The sequence below is a fragment of the Furipterus horrens genome, unplaced genomic scaffold, assembly GCF_987537825.1.
Source record: "Furipterus horrens unplaced genomic scaffold, mFurHor1.1.pri manual_scaffold_3, whole genome shotgun sequence".
Classification (NCBI taxonomy): Eukaryota; Metazoa; Chordata; class Mammalia; order Chiroptera; family Furipteridae; genus Furipterus; species Furipterus horrens.
This window is the reverse complement of record NW_028327173.1, coordinates 123,005,014-123,024,111: the sequence shown is the minus strand read 5'-3', so window position 1 is coordinate 123,024,111 and position 19,098 is coordinate 123,005,014. Positions and strand designations below refer to the sequence as shown.

Genomic DNA, 19,098 nt, shown 5'->3' with positions numbered 1-19,098 from the left:
CTAATAGGAGGAGCAGCCACACCTGCAAGAACCAGAGAGCAACCTGTTCCAGAGCCTAGAGCATTTACACAGGTAGCCCTTCCTGGACATTTAGCAATTTTTGGCCAGTGAGTTTCCTCCTCATGTCTGACCAGACTTTGTGTGACAGGAGAGAAACCTGGCTCTTGGCCTTTCTGACTTACCTCACTCCTCAAGTAGCCAGAACCTCTTGGGATAGCAGGAAGGAAAAGGCATTGAGTTCCAATAATTAGGAAAAAAGACAGTGAAATTATTGCTCACATTGCAAAGATTTCAAGCATGCTCTGTCCCATTTTAAAGTACAGCATAAACTTAATCAACCTGGATTGTGAGCAGCAGGCTTGATATCTTATGTAGATAAATACTTTCTCCTTTCAGGGTGGCTACATTATTTGTCCTTGAGTATCTCCAAACCAGACCTAATCTTTTTTTTTTTTCATAAATTATTACCCAGCAAAAGAGAACATGTTATTTTTCCTAGGAGATTGGATGTTTAAAAATGATTTTACATGTTTTACAGTGTTGAGAGGTAGATGGGGACTGTAAAGGCACCACCCTCTTTGATGAACCAGCCCATCAGAGGGATACCACCTATTTTGAAAATATAATAAAAGTTCCTGTTAAACTTAGAAGTTCTATTTCCTATTGGTTTATTTTTACATATAAAGAACAACTTTCCTGTGAAGAACTTGAGAGAATGTGCTGAGAAATGTTGAACAATGAACACTTGTTAAACTTCAAGAGCAAACCGCAAGCCTGGGAGAGGTTTGGAAGGGAATACAAAGCAGGAACTAAGAAACAAAAGGGAAGTACAGTTGGGAAAGTCAAGTCAAATTCTCATCAGGTATTAATGTGTTTCTGGTCTGTGTTCTGTTCCTGGTACCACCTTTTAGTCTTTTATAGGAAGAAATGCAGATGGTGTCAGTATGGGCCTGTTACCACCTGTGCAGACAATAATAGCCAAAACACTGTTTGGAGGGTTACACAGAATTTTTTTTAAATTAAGGAAACTTCCTTAAAGACTCTAGAAATCATGTCTAATGTTCATATACTATAGCCTGGAAAAGAGGCAAATGGTTATTATTTTCACTTTTTAATAAGAAATCTTGTTACAGATGGAATTGAATTGTTATGGTCTGGTCAGTGGTGGAGCTGTGTAAGGAAAGAAGGCCCACTGATTCCCAGATGAGAGCTCTATCATGTTGGAGGGTCTTGGATTTGAGAACCTGCAGTGGATATTTTGGATATTAAAAGTAATATGACTAAGTATAAGGCTAAATAGGATGTTTTCTTCCTATTTCACATACTACATGACAAGTGAAGATATTTAATTGTAAAAATAACTATTTTAGGAATTTGTATAGAGAAATTGAACCAAGAAATGTGGATAGGTGCTAAGCAAAGAAATGTAAAGTAAAACAAGAAAATATTTTTCACATCTAAATCGTAAGTTCATTGTATTTTGAAGCATGGCATAAAGTGAAATGTTATTTCCTTCCCTACCCCCCATACTATGGACAACCATTTACCTCAGCACAATTTGTTAGTACTTCTGCATTTATCACCAATTTAATGCTGTCTTTATAATATAAGCCATACTATTCTTAATTCTTTTGCTTATTCAGTCTATATGTTGATTCTAGCAGTAGTGTTTCCATTTTTTATTCTTGTATCTGTGTAAGTTTTAATTATCTTGTTGGGTGAGTGCTTTGTCATTTTCCTTTTCAAAAATTTGGCTAATCTACCCTGTTTATTATTTCAAATGAAATTCAGAATTACTTTTCAAAGTTCAAAATATTATTTTTAGATTTTGATTATGAGAGCATTAAACTAATAAAGTATTTTGGGAAGATGGATATAATTTAAATATTTGGTCCCCTCACTAAGGAACTTTAACTGTCTCTGTATTTTATTATTATTTTTAAATCCTCACCCAAGGCTATTTTTAAAAATTGATTTTAGAGAGATAGAAACATTGATGTGATAGAGAAACATGACTGGTTGCCTCTTGTATGCACCCCAAATGGTGATCAAACCCTCAACCTATGCACCCTGATCAGGAATCGAACCCACAACCTTTTGGTGTACAGAATAAGGCTCCAACCAACTGAGCCATCCGGCCAGGGCTCTTTATTTGGTTGAGTTTTTCTTTTATATCCTTCAGTAAAATTAAAAATATTTATTCATGCAGCCTACCTTGTGGCTGCTGTAGCTCAGGTGACACACTGAGGGAAGCAGTGGATAGGTTAAGGGATGGAGATATGGAGAAGTAGCTGGAGAAGAAAGTGAAAAGTGCTGTCCTGCCAGGATTACTTGAGGTTTTCTGTGCCTTTGTGTACTGTGGTCTCTAAACTATGGGAGTGGAACACTATAGTCTAAAGAAATGTTACAATAAATCCAATAGGGGTTTCAGAAACGCCCACTTAAAAAAAAGCTTTTACAAGAGACTTTACAAGTTTTTCATGGTTCCTGTGAAAAGGTCAGTGGTTGGTTTTAAAATGATATGAATTCATACTACCCATTGGTGTGTCAGGGAGCACAGTGAGCATTCCACATGATAAGCTATTTTTGAGTTGGAATTTTGTCAACAGAACTCTTGTGTTATTTGTTAATATATTGTTATTTCACAGGAAGAATTAGTCAAGATGTCCGCGATTTCGAAGCACTTTGGACTGAACTACAAAGAAGAATCGTACATCTTTAAAGAGCTCGAGAAGGTTCGCCAGGAGACCAGAAAGGATTTTCTCCGATTCAAGCAGAAGTTGGCCTCCAAGCCGGCTGTGGATGAAGTCCCAGTCTGCAGCCTCCAGGACCCTGGCCCGGCCCGGTCTGGGGAGAAGGGGAGAGTTTCCTGCGCTGGACCCCAGGAGTCATCAGGGCCCCCTCATGCTAAAGGCCCTGCTACCTCCGCTGCGACCCCACTGCAGCGGGCGCTCCTAGGTGCAACCTGCCCCCCGGGCTGGAGCGAGGGCGCTTCTCCGGGGAAGACCCAGTCGTTTCACCCCCAGGACTTCTACTTGCGGAGCTCCGCGTTCCTCCGGCACCGGCTCCTGAAGAAGCTGCCGGTCATTGCCACCAGAGCCGGAACGTCCAGACCGCTGGTCCTGATGCCGCCGCCTGCGCCCAGGAGAAAGCCCGCGACGCGCAGGGGCTGGAGGAGCACGAGGCCCTCAGTTGCCAAGCCCGTCCTCGACCCGGCCCGGGGGCGCGACGCGAAGCAGGAGCCGGCTCCCAGCTCAGAGGCCCCCACGGCCAAAGAGAGGAAGAGCAGCTTGATTTCCAGTGAGGAGGGCGAGGCGGAGGCCGCCACCCGGCGGAGGAGAGTGAGGATTCGCACCGACTGCGGGAGCGAGGGCGCGGCCGGATCCCTTTCCAAAACAGACGAGGAGACTGTGCAGCGGAGCGACAGGCCGGAGGCCGCACTCCAGGCTCCGCTGCCCGCGCGCGTGGTCCCGACGTCCATAGAGGAGATCATCGCCTCGCTGCAGTCCGAGGCGCAGCTGGCCTCCGACCAGACTATCAGAGACCTCATACAGAGTGTCCTCGGCCAGAACTACGACATTAAGATGGAAGTAGGTTAAAGAGGAGAGTGATAGTTCTCCTGGGTCAATGCAGCCTTAGGATATATACATAAAATATTACGGTGCATACGGTGTGTTATAAGCTAGACAGGCTAGGCGGAACACTGGAGTGTTATTCTAGATCTTTGAATTTTGAATTGGAATTTTTGAATTTTTCATCGAAGGAGGGTATCCTCTTTTCAAAGGGAAAGAAATTGAAATGTTATTTCAAAAACTGGTTCAATGAACATGAACTGTAGATCCGTGTAATACATCACTGGTAACGTTTCCTTTCAAAGCCTTTGTGGTTATTTAGTATTGAAATAAGACAACAGATGTTTTATATGAAAAACATCTTTTTCTGTTACACTTTAGCATTTTTAGCAGTGAATTTATATCCTAAGAAGATAAATGTATTACTATTAAGACATTGAATTTATAAGAGTTCTGTAATATTTTCAGTGAAAATCATTCTCTTAATTTTTTAAATGGAATTAAATGGGATGACATTGGTTCACAAAACCATACAGGTTTTAAATGTACAACTAAACAACCCATCATCTACATACTGCATCATCTGCCCATCGCCCAAAGCAGAGTCTCTTTACATCCTCATTTATCCCCTTTGCCCACCTCCATCTATTCCATCTATGCCCACTTGCCTTTTCCTCTGGCTAGCACCACATTGTTGTCTGTGTCTCTGTGTTTTATGTATGTGTATGTTTTGTGTGTGTGTGTGTGTGTGTATATATATATATATATATATATATATATATATATATGTCATTTTTTGCCCAATCCCTTCACCTTCTTTCATCAAGTCCCCCAAGAACCCTACCCTCTTGACAGCTGTGAGTCTATTCCATGTACCATGCCTCTGTTACTATTTTGTTCATCTCTTTATTTTGCTCATTGGACTCCACATATAAGTGAGATTATGTGGTACAGTATTTGTTTTTCTCTGACTGGCTTATTTCATTTAGCATAAAACTTTCCAGGTCCACCCATGCTGTCACAAAAAGTAAGATTTCCTTCTTTTTTATGGCCAAGTAGTATTCCATTGTGTAAATGTACCTAAGCTTTTTTATCCACTCATCTACTGATGGGCACTTCAGCTATTTCCAGATCTTGGCTATTGCAAATAATGCTGCAATGAACATAAGGGTGCATATATTCTTCCAAATTAGTGTTTCTGGTTTCTTCATATATATTCCCAGAAGTGGGATTGCTGGGTCAAAAGGCAGTTACATTTTTTATTTTTTTTAGGTAACTCCATACTGCTTTCCACAGTGACTACACCAGCCTGCATTCCCACCCATAGTGCATGAGGGTTCTCTATTCTTCACATCTTTGCCAGCAGTGATTGTTTGTTGATTTATTGATGATAGCTGTTCTGGCAGGTGTGAAGTGATATCTCATTGTGCTTTTACTTTGCATTTCTCTGCTAATTATTGATGTTGAGTATTTTTTCATATGTGTATTGGCCATCTGTATGTCCTCCTTGGAGAAATGTCTATTTAGATCCTTTGCCCATTTCCAAATTGTGTTGTCTTCTTGCCGTTAAGTTGTATAAGTTCTTTAAATATTTGGAATATAGCCCCTTATCAGGTGTATCATTGGCAAATATGTTCTCCCATTCACATCAATGTTTCTCTATGTCTTTCCTCCTTCCCTTCTCTCTAAACCCTCTCTCCCGTCCTCTCAAAAGTAATGAATAAATGTCCTTGGGTGACATTTTAGTTTGATGTAGTTCCATTTTGTTTATTTTTTCCTTTGTTTACCTTGCCTGAGGATGTATGTTAGCAAAAATATTGCTATCAGAAATGTCTGAAATTTTATTACCTACATTTTCTTCTAGAATTTTTATGGTTTCATGACTTAACATTTAAGTCTTTAATTTATTTTGAGTTGATGCTTGTGCATGGTGTAAAGTAGTGGGCTAGTTTCATTTTTTTTTTTTTTTTTGCATATATCTGTCCAAATTCCCAACACCATTTATTGAAAAATTGTTTTTTACCTTATTGTATGTTCTTGCCTCCTTTGTCAAATATTAACTGACCATAATGGCATCAGTTTATTTTTGTGCTCTCTGTTCTGTTGCATTGATCTGTATGCCTGTTCTTGTGCCAATACCAGGCTGTTTTGATTACTATGGCCTTGTAGTATAATTTGATATCTGGTAGTGTAATACCTCCAACTTTATTCAGGATCTTTTGTGGTTCCATAAAAATTTTTGGAATATTTGTTCTATATCTGTGACATATGCCATTGGCATTTTCATAGGAATTCTGTTGAATCTGTAGATTGCTTTGCATAGTATGGATATTTTAATGATGTTAATTTTTCCTAACCATGAACATGGTATATGCTTGCACTTATTTGTACCTTCCTCAGTTTCTTTCTTCAGTATCTTACCATTTTCTGAATACAGGTTTTTTGCCACTTAGGTTACATTTATTCCTAGGTAGCTTATTTTTTGCTGTTGTTGTTGCAGTAGTAAATGGGATCATTACATTTTTTTTCTTTCTGATATGATTGCAATCCTTTTGAATTCATTAAGACTTTATTTTGTTTCCTAACATGTGGTCTGTCTTTGAGAATGTTCTATGTGCACTTAAGAATATATACTCTGCTGCTTTGGCATGAATTGTTCTGTAAATATCAATTAAATCCATTCAATCCAGTGTTGCTGTTGCCTTGTTGATTTTCTGTCTGGAACATATATTCATTGATGATAGTGGGGTGTTAAAATCCCCTGCTATGACTGTATTGCTGTTGCTCTCTCCCTTAATGTTTCTTTATATATTTAGGTGCTCCTGTGTTTGATGACTATATGTTTAAAACATTATATCCTCTTGCTGGATCAATCTCTTTAGTACCATGTAATGACCTTTGTCTCTTATGGTCTTTGTTTTGAAGTTTATTCTTTCTAATGTATTGCTACTCCAGCTTTTCTTTCATTTCTGTTTGCATGGAATATTTTTTCCATCCCTTCATTTTCAGTCTGTGTGTAAATCTTTTGTTCTGAGGTGGGCCTCTTGTAGACAGCTTGGGTCCTATTTCCTCATCCATTCAGCTCCCTGTGTCGTTTGGAGCATTTAATTTGTTTACAGTAAGGGTTATTATTGATAGGTACTTATTGCCATTTTATTCTTTATACCTATGTTTCTTTCTCTCTCTATTTCTTTCTTTGTTATTCTTCTTAAAGCAGGCTTTTTAACATTACTAGCCATACTGGTTTGGTGTTAATGAACTCCTTTCTTTTTCTTTTTTTGATCTGAGAAGCTCTCTATATTACCTTCAATATTAAAAGATAGCCTTGCTGGGTGAAGTAGTCTTGGTTGTAGGTCCTTGCTTTTCATGACTTTGAATATTTCTTGCCAATCCTTCTAGGCTGAAGTGTTTCTATTGAGAAATCAGCCTACAGCATTATGGGAGTGGCCTTATAGGTAACTGTCTCTCTTTTACTGTTTTTAACATTCTCTCTTTGTTTAAATTTTACCATTTAAATTATGATGTATCTTGATGTGGACCTCTTTAGGTTCATCTTGATTGGGACTCTCTGTGCTTCCTGAATTTGTGTGACATTTTCCTTCATGAGGTAAGGGAAGTTTTCAGCTATTATTTCTTCAAATAGTTTCTTGATCCTTTGCTCATTCTCTTCCTTCTTGTACCCCTATAATTCAGGAATTGTTACTTGATGTTGTCCCAGAGGTCCCTTAGACTTTTTAAAATTAAAAAAAAAATTTTTTTTTGATGCTCTGCTTGGGTACTTACTGTCCTTTAAATGGCTGATTTGATCCTTCACTTCATCTAACCTGCTGTCACTGTATTCTTCATTTTAGATATTGTATTTTTCATTTATGACTGATTCTTTTATATGGTTTCTATGTTCTTTTTAATGCTTACTATCTCTTTAAGTTCTCACTGAGATCATCTATTCTTCCTCTATGGTTCTTGAGCATCCTTATAACCATTGGTTTAAACTCCGCATCTGGTATCTTGGTTGCTCCCATTTCATTTAATTATTTTTCTTGGGATTTTTCTTGTTCTTTCATTAGGGGCATATTTCTTTTCCCCTACATTTTGTCTCTATGTAGTAGGTAGAGCTGCTCTGACTCCCAAACTTGTTATGATGGCTTTGTGATGTCGGTGTCTTGTTGGGCTCAGTGACATAATCTTTCAGATCACCTGAGTGCAGTGCTCCAGAAATGTTTCCTGTGGGTTATGTGCCCTCTCCTGTTGTAGTGGAGTCTTTTTAAAGCTATTATTATTATTTTTACCCTCACCTGAGGACATTTTTTCATTGATTTTAGAGAGAGAGAGGAAGGGAGAGAGTGATTAGAGAGAAGGGAAAGGGGAGAGACAGAGATGGAGAGAAACATCGATGTGAGAGAGAAACATCTATTGGTTGCCTTTTGTACACGCCCCAACTGGGGACTGAACCTATAACCCAGGCATGTGTCCTGACCGGGAATCAAACCTGTATTGTTTGGTCTACAGGACAATGCCTAGCCAACTGGGCCACATCATCCAGGGCTGTAGTTAAGTCTTGAATGCTGTTGGCACTTTCATGGGTGGAGTTAACCCTTCAGGCTGGCTGACTATAAGGATAAATCTCAATCACCATATATGAGTTGCTGTGCGGGGGCTGCCCGCCTCCAGTCAGAGTTGCTCCCAGCATAGTCTGTTGCCTTCCAGAATCCCCCTTTGGGTGTGCCACTTGTGTGGCTAGTTGGGTTAAGCTCTGGTCTGGTCTGAAGCCCACCACTGGTTGTGTTGGTTCTGTGTCCACTTGAGTGGGGTTCAGGTACTGTTTGATGTCAGACATTGTGTGTAACCCCCCCTTGGGCTAACCTGTCTGTAGCTCCCATGCTATTTATTGTTTGTGGCTGCATCTCTTGAACCTGGGTATGCATAGCAGGGGCTAGTCTGTGTATAAGGTTGAGTTCCTCAAGCTTAGAACTGAGGGAAGATCTCTAAAAGAATTGAGGCTCCCTGAGGTCTGCTTTCACCTGTCACTTACTCCACCTCCCTCTGAGGTTTTCTGGTGTTCCTCCAGAGGCTTCTGAAGAAAGACTATGGAGTGGACCCTGGCTTGCCTCAACCCACAGACCCTTCCACAGGTGTAAGCTTGGTAGAGCTGGGCAACTTTGCCAGAGTCTCCAATTCCAGCTCCCCCAGGAGGAGCACTCTGCAGGTTCAGGTTGGGTACAGCCAGCTGTTCCCTCTACAGGAGCAAGCTCGGCAACATAGAACCATCAGGGCTCAGGAAGACAGATCCAGAGTCTCCCATTGGGGTGGTCCTGACCAAGCCCACAGGAATGGCCCAACCATTTTGTCCAGGTCCCAGACAATAGCCCCCAAGAGAGACATACTCTGAATGTCCCAATTTTGAGCAGCACTCCCTCCCACCCCCACCGAGCTGAGCTCAGCAAGGTAGGGACCCCAGCTGCTGGAAAGACAGATAAAAAGAGTCTCCTGTTGGAGGAACAGTGCATGCCAAGCTTGCAGGGGAGAAAGGAGTGGTCCCCTAGGCCCCCGCAATGTAGCCATACAGCCCAGCTCCTGCCCATCTGATTCCTGGTTAAAAGTCTCCCTGGAAGACATGCTCCAAAACTTCTAGCTCTGTGTGGCACTCTGATCCACCTTCATGGTGGAACTCAGTAGGGTAGGGTCACAGGGAGTGGAAAGGCAGGCCAAGTGACTCAAGAGGCTGGGATGAGGGTCTTGCTGGCTATGCACTTGAGGTAGGGAAGAATGGTTTCCTTTCCAAAGCTACACAGTTCAGTCTCTTCCTGAGTCTCCACAAAGAACTTTACCAGAAAAAGAGCTTCCCAAAGGTCCTGCTGCATTCAGCCAGCGGACTCCTTTGCAGGACTCAAGCATGGGAGAGTGGTGTTGCCAGCAGCTGGAGGACCTGGCACTCTTCTCCCCAGGCTGTTGCTGTAAGAATAAGAGTGTTCCACCCAGGGAAGGTGGCATCTGGGTTTCTCTCCCAGGCAGATTGAATCCCCACTGATTTTAGCCACCAGATGCTATGCGAACTCCTTTTCCCATCTCTGTTGCTTTGAGTTGGGGGTTCCTACATGGGGTTGAGACCCATGTACCTGAGGTGAGGGATTTTTTCAGCCGAGATATCTCTCCTGCTTCTCAGCTGCCACACATTGGTGGGTGCACGGGCCAGCCCTTTCTGCATCTCCATCCTTCTTACCAGTTTATGTGTGGCTTCTTCTGTAAGTCCTTGGTTATAATATTTTAGTTCAGCTAGACTTCAGATGATTATTCAGGTTGATTGCTCTATGATTTAACCTTAAATCTAGTTTGGCGCTAGGAGCAGGCAAGTGTAGTTTCTGCCTGTTCTGCAGCCATTTGGAATCCTCTCCTAAAATGTTTTAAAAATTTTACTTTCTAGGCCTTCCCAATTATAGAGATTATAAGTGATTCTTGTGTGCCAAGCACTGTGGGACACAGTTTATGTGCATTTTTGTCCAAACAACTTCTCAGGTGGACACTGGTAAGAGCCCCATTTCACACAGGAGGCTTTTTAGCAACTAATGCATGGCAGAGGTGGGATTCCACCCCAGGCATTCTCCACACCAGATACTGGACTGGAATCATGGCAGGACTGTCCATTTGTTGATTGTGATGTATCTCTGGCAGGGAGCAAAACTAGATAGGCTCATAGTTTAACATTTTTGCTTATTATCTAGATTTTGCTCTGGCAGGAACATTCAAAACAAAAATAATAAGGGAATCTAGGTTCGCCACTGAAAGTGGGAAGTGTGGTGGGGGAGAGAAAGAGCAAAAAAGGAGAGTCATTTTTGAGAATGGAAATGAGAATGACAGTAGGAGGGAAGATACTTTACTATTCTTGGCTGCAGCTCCAAACCTCTTGTTAGTATACAGAATACTGCTGTCACATTGTCTTTAAAATAGTTTCAGGTTCAGCATACACTCTTGGCTGTGATTTAAAGAATGTGATCATAAATCCCCTTAGGGAAACAAAAACATGTAAGAACAAGACTTCCCAGTGTTGTCTTTGACCTATGTTTATCAGCAGAGTAGGACAAATGTTTTCCATTAAGATCCATACCTCCCTACCGGTTATTGAGTGAGATCAGTGTGATTGCTTGGGCCATTCCAACAATGGGTATTTCTAATTATGTTTTCTATGAGTCTAATAGAAAAATGAATCAGGGATATGAACTAGAAGCCTTAAGAGAGAACAAAGGCCTCAGTGCCTGCCCCTGTGAGAAGGAACTCTCTGACAGAGTCAAAGTACTTGATGTGAAGAGGGGCAGTATTAGATACTGGCTTAGAGGTCCTATACAGTTGGGAAAAGTTACACTTTCAGAACAAGGGTCCTTGAGAGAAAATATATTTTGAAAGGTTCAAATAGAATAGAATACAAGAAGGGACAGTATCAAATGGCAAATGAACACTGGTCAGAGAATTCTATTTTCTGTTATTCCATTCCTCTTGTGTATTCTCTTTTTGTTACTTCAATTACCTAAATTATTTTATGTAGGAGAATGACCAGTATGAAATGCTTCAGTCCTATCTCTGCCTTCCATTCTATTTTTAGTGGTCTAGATTTTTAATTTATTTTTTAAATTTAATATTAATTTTAATTAAATATTTTATTGTATTTTTCCCATTATCATTTAGTCCCCTTATACCCCCATCCTGCCTCCACAATAACCGCACCATTGTCCATGTCCATGAATCCTTTTTCCTTTTTGCTCAATTCTCTACCCACCCCACCAGCAGTTGCTATCCTGCTCTCTATCTATGAATCTGTCTATATTTTGATTAGTTCAGTTTGTTCATTAGATTCCACATATGAATAAAATTGTGTAGTTTCCCTGGCTGGCTTATTTCACTTAGCATAATGTTCTCCAGGTCCATCCCTACTGTCACAAAGGGTAAATTTTTTTCTTTTTTTACAAGCAAGTAGTATTCCATTGTGTAAATGTCCCATAGTTGTTTTACCCACTCATCTACTGATGGACACTTGGGCTCCTTCCATATCTTGGTGATCGTAAGTAATGCTGCAGTTAACACAGGGATGCTTATGTTCTTTCAAATTAGTGTTTTGGGTTTCTTTATGTATTCCAGAAGTAGGATTGCTGGGTGAAAAGGTAGACCCATTTTTCATTTTTTGACATATCTCCATACTGCTTTCCGCAGTGGCTAGTGCTGCCTAGATTTTATTATATTTTTTAAGTATATTTTATTGATCATGTTGTTACAATAGTTCCAATTTTTTTCTCCTTTGCTCCCCTCTGCCCAGTACCCCCCTTTCCCCAGCAATCCCACCCTCCTTAGTTCATGTCCATGGGTCGTGCATATAAGTTCTTTGGCTTCACCCTTTTTATATTATTCATAAGTTCCCCTATCTCTTTTGTACCAACCAATTATGCTTCTTAATCCTTGCACCATTTCCCCATTTCTTCCTCTTCTCCCTCCCAGCTGATAACCCTCCAAATGATCCCCATACCTATGATTCTGTTCCTATTCTGGTTTGCTTAGTTGGATTTTGTTTTTATTTTTTAGATTCAGTTGTTGATAGTTGTGAGTTTGTTGTCATTTTAGTGTTCATAGTTTTGATCTTCTTTTTCTTAAATAAGTTTATTTAACATTTCGTATAATAATGGCTTGGTGATGAAAATGAACTCTTTTAGCTTTACTTTGTCTGGGAAGCACTTCATCTGCCCCTCCATTCTAAATGACAGCTTTGGTGGATAGAGTAATCTTGGTTGATATTTCAAACTCCCTTCTCCTGGCCCCAACAATTCCAGAAGATGACGATTTGCATAATTTTGAATAAAAGTGATTCCAGAAGGTTTTATTAGGCTGAGAAGGGAACAATGGGGAATTTGTTGAAATGGCTGTGGCTGGGTAGGTGAGACATAGCAACAAAAATGTAAGTATAAATGTGGTCTCAGTTACGATTTAAAAATTCTTAAGATCAGAGTAGGGAAATTTGTTTTAGACATTTGGAGTTTATATAAACAACATTCTCTCCAGGATAAGCAAGGAAAGTGGTTCTTCATTTTAGACATGTTAACTTGGAGCCACACAGCAATTGCTAGAGGGAAAAGGCAAAGGATAAGACATTCTCTGCAGAGTGTGTTATCTCTGTTTAGAACTTGAGAAAGGGCACTCTAGACCTAGGGTTCAGAGTTCTATAAATAATTATATTAACCAACAGGTGCACAGAATACCTGATGATTAAATTTAGCTATCGAACATCTGAACCAGGGTTACTCAATCTTGGCCCTATTGACATTTTGGGTTGGATAATTCTTCATTGTGAGTGGCTGTTTAGAAGTATTCATGGCCTCTACCCACTAGATGCTAATAGCACAATCCCCCTGTCCCCTTCCCCCTGAAGTCATAATAATAAAATATCTCTAGATGTTGCCAAATGAGACCCTGGGGAAAAAAGCAAAATCACTTCCCCCATCCCCTCAACTCAGTTGAGAACTACTGGCTTAAATAGTATGTATACACTATAGCAGAAGCATTAGAAATGTTATAAAGTCTTATGTTTGTTTTACTGAGTTCAATATCATCACTCACAAAATACATTATAAATATATTAAGATTAGAGTTCAGAGGCTGCCTTCTGGTTCTTAAATGAGGCTGGAGGAGCCAGTCCATCTTTGCTTCTTTTATGTGTAGTTATTTTTGTCATACAACTCAAACAAAAATGGCTTAACATGAACTAGATAAGAGGGGATTCAGCTCGTGACCCCAACGCTGGGAAAAGCAGCCACCACATTGCCTCCAATGGTGAGGCCCAGAGGGCGGGAGGACGGATCCTGGTCTCCCAGTGGAGAACGATGGCAGGAATTCATCTTGGACCCCTGCCTCCACACAAAGCGCCACAGCACCGCGAAATAGGTTGCAGATTGCCACTGGTCGCTGGGTAGTGACGACAAAGTGCCACAGCACAATGGAAAAAGGTTGCGATCGCTGCCTGTCCTATCGCTGGGTTGTAATGAGTACACAGGCTCTGCCCCCTATAGCCTGCTCAAGAAGCAAAGCAAAACACAAATCTGTCAAAATGAGGTAGACAACTATAGAAATCCCGGTGACACAGCTCACTAGGCAACAGATGAAGAATCTGACAAAGGAACAAATAAGAAACCTGTCAGAGGCTCAGTTCAGAGCTATTGTTATAAGGTGGCTTACAGAATTAACAAAGATTTGGAACAAGACGAGAAAGGACTGAAAGCCACGCATACTAAAAAGAACAAAAACAAATATGAGACAAGTGGTGAGGAAATAAAATCCAGAGATCAAATCAACAAACTGGAACATAGGGAAGGAACAATCAGTGCAGAAAGAGGATACAGAAAGCAAGGAAAGTGAGAAGAGGATCAGAAACCTCTGGAACAGTTATAAGAGATTGAACATATGGATTTTAGGATTGCCAGAGGGCGAAGAAGAAGAACTAGAAATTGAAAAATTAAGTGAAAATATAATAAAGCAGAACTTCCCAAACTTGGGGAAGGAAATAAGACTTACAGGTCCAGGAAGCACAGAGAGTTCCAGGAAAACTGGACCCAGGGAGAACCACTCCAAGACACATTATAATCAAATTGTCAAAAATTAAAGATAAAGAGAGAATCTTAAAAGCAGCAAGAGAGAAAAAAAGAATCATGTACAAAGGGGTCCCAATTAGACTATCAGCTGACTTCTCAAGGGAGATCCTGCAGGCAAGAAGAGACTGGCAAGAAATATTCAAAGTAATGAAAATCCAAAACCTACAGCCACGAATACTCTACCCAGTAAAATTGTCATTCAGAATAGAAGGGCAGAGAAAGTGCTTCCAGGACAAAATAAAACTGAAAGAATTCATTAGATCCAAACCACTATTATATGAGATGTTAAAGGGACTGGTTTAGAAGAAGGAGGATCAAAACTATGAACATTAAAATGAAAACTGCATCACAACAACCAACAACAGAAGCTAGGGAATCTAAACAAAGGCAAACTAAATAGTCAACAAGAGTGGAAAAAGAACTATAGGTATGGGGAACATATTGGGGGGAGGTCAGCAGGGAGGGGTAAGGGAGCAAGGGAAGGAGATGGTACAGGAGTTAGGAAGCATTGTAGGAGGGAATGGAGTAGATAGGAAGATGTTGAGAAGAACTATATGCACAACCAATGGACATGAACTAAAAGAGGGGGACAACTGGAAGGAGGGGGGCTGCCAGGTGGAGGGGATCAGAGGGAAGGGAAATTGGGACAACTGTAACAGTATAATCAATAAAACATTTAAAAATAAATAAATTATTTAATAAAAAAAAGAAAATGTTTTATTTACTTATTCTACTTCTACTTCAGGGAACACGAAATGAATGTATTTTTTTCCTATTCTTATTACTAAGTACAACTAAGTACTAACCCTGGACATTATATATGACATATGTGAGAAGACTCCCAAAGTTTGAGAGAAGGAGACAGACTGGCTTGGGACTTCAGGATCCAACAAATTACATTGTGGTGTGTTCTCAAGGTATCTTTCTGCTACACATTCTCAGACTTGGAGCTAGAGATGCTGGCAATGTAGAATGCCAATGGGTACAGACAGAAAAGCTTCAACAAAAGCCTGGTTGTTTTAGACAAAGAATTAAGAAAGGGCAGCCTAGCAAAACAAGACTTTTAGGCAATAACTGTGCTACTCTAGCAAAACACTGCAGAAAAACCTATGGCCCATCCCCATCCCCACCAGGTGAGGCTGGGTGGGAAGCCTGGACTTTTAATATTACAGGGTTGTAACAGGTACCCCAAATCCTCTCCCTGGGTAACAATCTGTGGTGGAATCAGTGGAGAGTCAAGACTTTCAACACTGCCTGACTGTAAAGATGCTATCCTCCCTCTCTCCCTCATGTGCCCCTGGAGGCCACCTGGGAAATAGTAATAAGACATTTCTATCCCTCCCAACTAGAATTGTGTCTGTAGAGGCCTCACGGGAGCCATAACTCCTACTCATTCCCAGCAATAACATCCTTCGTGTCAACAGAGACCAAGCTGGGAACCTGGACTACTACTCCTACCTGGCAGTGATGAGGCAGCCTGTGTCCTGTCCTGACTGCCCCATGAAAGCAGTGTCAAAAGAAGCCAGCTAAAGCAGAAAATATAAATAATATTTTATAACATACTTCCCAAAATATTCATGTCTCAATGGAATATCACTTGACATACTAAGAACCAGGAACATCTTGACTTGAAAGAAAAAAGATAATAGATACTAATATTGAGAAGACAGAGATGTTAGAATTATATGACAAAGATTTTAAAGTGGCCTCCAAAAATGCTTCAATAGCAATTATGAACACACTTGAAACAATGAAAGAATTGAAAGTCCTTGCAGAGAAATATAACATCTCAGTAAAGAAATAGAAGATATAAGGAGGAACCAAGGAAGTATTTTAGAACAGAAAAATATAATAACTAGACTAAAATTTTGATGATGGCTCAATCACTGAATGGAAAGGAAAGAGGAAAGAATCACTGAACTTGAAAGTAGAACAATACAACTTAATTTGAACAAAGGAAGATAATAGAATGAAAAAAGAAAAGATTAGAGCCTCAGGGACCTGTAGGACTATAACAAAAGATGTTCATGGCATCAAACTCTTGGAAACTGAGTGAATCACAAAGCAAAGATACCCCAAATAATTCATACCAAAACATAATAGTCAAACTGAAAATTAAAGAAAAAGAAGAAAATATTAAAAGTAGTGAGAGAGAAACAAGGAAAAACAATTTGAATGACAGTGAATTTTTCATGAGACACCATAGAGACCAGAAAGAATGGGCACAACATTTTTCAAGTGCTGAAAGGAAGGCACTGTCCACCTACATTTCTATTCACTAGCAGTTTTACCCTAAAAGAATGCTGAAAGGATGTTCCCTGAACACAAAGGAAGTAAGTGGAAAAAGGACTCATGGAACCACCAGGAAGGGAGAATACAATAAACAACAAAAATTATGGCTAAATACAATAGATGTTCCTTTTCCTCTTCAGCTTTCTAAATTTGATGGTTGAGACTGAAATGAACACTGCTGTGTAGTTCTAAATGTATGCAGAGGAAATGTTTACAACAGCTATGAATAGGTGGTAAAACAGAAGTAAAAGGAGGTAAGGTTTCTATGCTTCACTCCAATTAGAAAAAGACAATACCAGTATACTGTGATAAGTTATCTGTATAAAATATAATACCTTAAGAGCAATGAATTAAAAAGCTATACAAAGAGATTCACAAAAAAAAATGATAGAAAAATCAAATAGAATTCTATACACTATTAAGTAACATTGGAAGAGAGGTAAAAGTAAAAAGAAAAACAAAACACAGAATCAGAAGAAAACAAAACAAAAAAACAGAACGAAAAGAAAACAAAAAATAAAGCGACAATGTCAAACTCTAACATATCAATAACTACATTAAATATAATTGGTTCAGATACATCAACTGAAAGACAAAGATTGGCAAGTACATTTGCAAGTATATATTATCTACAAAAAACTCATTTCCATACAATGATACAGACACTTTAAAGTTAAAGGATGAGAAACATGTCATGTATACATTAATTAAAAGAAAGGAGGGGTGGCTATATTCATTTCATACAAAGTACACTTCATAAGAAAGAAAACTACCAGAGACATAGAGGGCATTACAAAATGATAAAAGGGTCAGTCCACCAAAAGACAAAACAATCCCAAATGTGTATGAACCAAATAATAGAGCTAGAAATATGTGAAGCAAAAACTGAAAAGATATAGACAAATGTACAATTATAGTTGAAGACTTCAACATCCTTCTTTCAACAATTAGTAGCAAAACTAGACAAAAATTCCCCAAAGATACAGAAGAACTCAATAACACCACCAACTATCTAATCTACATTTATAAAACACTGCACCCAACAATATCAGAATACACATTTTTGTTAATTGTCTATGGAACATACCACTAAAACCACATTTGAACCATAAAAATGCACCCCAATACATTTAAAAGAAATCATGCAGAGTGTGTTCTCTGACCATAATGGACTCAAACTAGAAATCAATCATAGGATGATAATAGAAAAATCTCCAAATACTTGGAAACTAAACAATACCATTCTAAATAGTCCGTGGATCAACAAAAATGTCTCAGGGAACTGAAAAAAAACAAAAGACATTGAGCTAAATTAAAATAAAAATACAACATGTCAAAATTTGTGGGATAAAGTAGTGAATTTATCATAGAGAAATGGAAACTTATATTTAAATAAAAATGTGAGATGAATGTTCATAGTGGGTTGTATTAGTTAACTAAAAACTAGAAACAACCCAGATGTCCTTCAACGGACAAATGGATATATTACTCAGCAATAAGAAGAGATGAAGTATTAGTACCTGCAAAAACTTGGATGAATCTTCAGAAAATTATGCTGAGACAAAAAAAACCCACTTTGTTATATACTATATAATTCTATTTGTACAACATATTTTTTCCCATTCTTTTATTGTTGTTCTATTACAGCTGTCTCATCTTTCCCCCACTGACAATGTTTTTAAAAGTGGCAAAATTATGGGAATGGAAAACGGGTTTGCATCTGCCAGGGGTTAGAAATGGGCTTGTTGTAGGGGATGGTGGGGGCAATGGTGTTGTAGCTTTAGAAAGGCACATGAGAAATCCTGTGGTGATGGAAATATTTTGTCTTGACTGTATCACTGTCAGCATCCTGGTTGTGGTTTTGTATTACAGTTCTGTACAATATTACCCCTGGGGAAAGCTGGGGAAAGGGAAATGGGATATCTCTGTATTATTTGTTACAAGTGAATATGGATCTATAATTATGTCAAAATAAAAACATTAAAATGTTATCAGATTCTTCAACATAAGAAACAAATGTTCTCTTCTAAGCCCTCCTTAGAGCCCAAACAGTAACCAATACTTACTGATTTTTATCCTACACTTATCTTAATTCTTTATTACAAATGTGTACATACATATGTATATGTTTTTTCTTTATAAAAATAACAATACACATTCTGCAACATATATCAATGAGATATGTTAATATGTATAGCTTCTAATATATTCTTTTAAATAGTTGCATATTATTCCACAGTGTTGTACTTATTTATTTTTTAAATATATTTTATTGATTATGCTGTTAGAGTTGTCCCATTTTTTCCCCTTTGCCCTTCTCCACTTGGTAACCCCATTCCCTTCAGCAGTTCCCCTCCTTAGTTCATGTCCATGGGTCACCCATATAATTTTTTTGGCTTCTCCATTTCCTATACTGTTCTTAAAATCCCCTTGTCTACTTTGTACCTACCAATTTGTGCTTAATCCCTGTACCTTTCCTCCCTTTTTTTTCCTTCCCCCTCTCAACTGGTAAACCTCCAAATGATCTCCATACCTATGATTCTGTTCCTGTTCTGCTTGTTTGCTTAGTTTGCTATTTGGATTCAGTTATTGATAGTTGTGAATTTATTGCC

At 39.2% G+C, this 19,098-nt stretch overlaps 1 protein-coding gene across 1 annotated transcript in view; it reads left to right on the top strand.

The window, feature by feature from the left end:
* Nucleotides 1–656: 656 nt before the first annotated feature.
* Nucleotides 657–19,098, top strand: part of TTC6 (tetratricopeptide repeat domain 6) — a 218,113-nt gene continuing 199,671 nt past the window's right edge. Inside the window, exons 1-2 of the mRNA XM_090270118.1 lie at nt 657–862; nt 2,649–3,590. Coding sequence (XP_090126244.1) covers nt 728–862; nt 2,649–3,590 — 1,077 coding nt within the window. The 5' untranslated portion in view covers nt 657–727. The remainder of the gene's footprint in view (nt 863–2,648; nt 3,591–19,098) is intronic.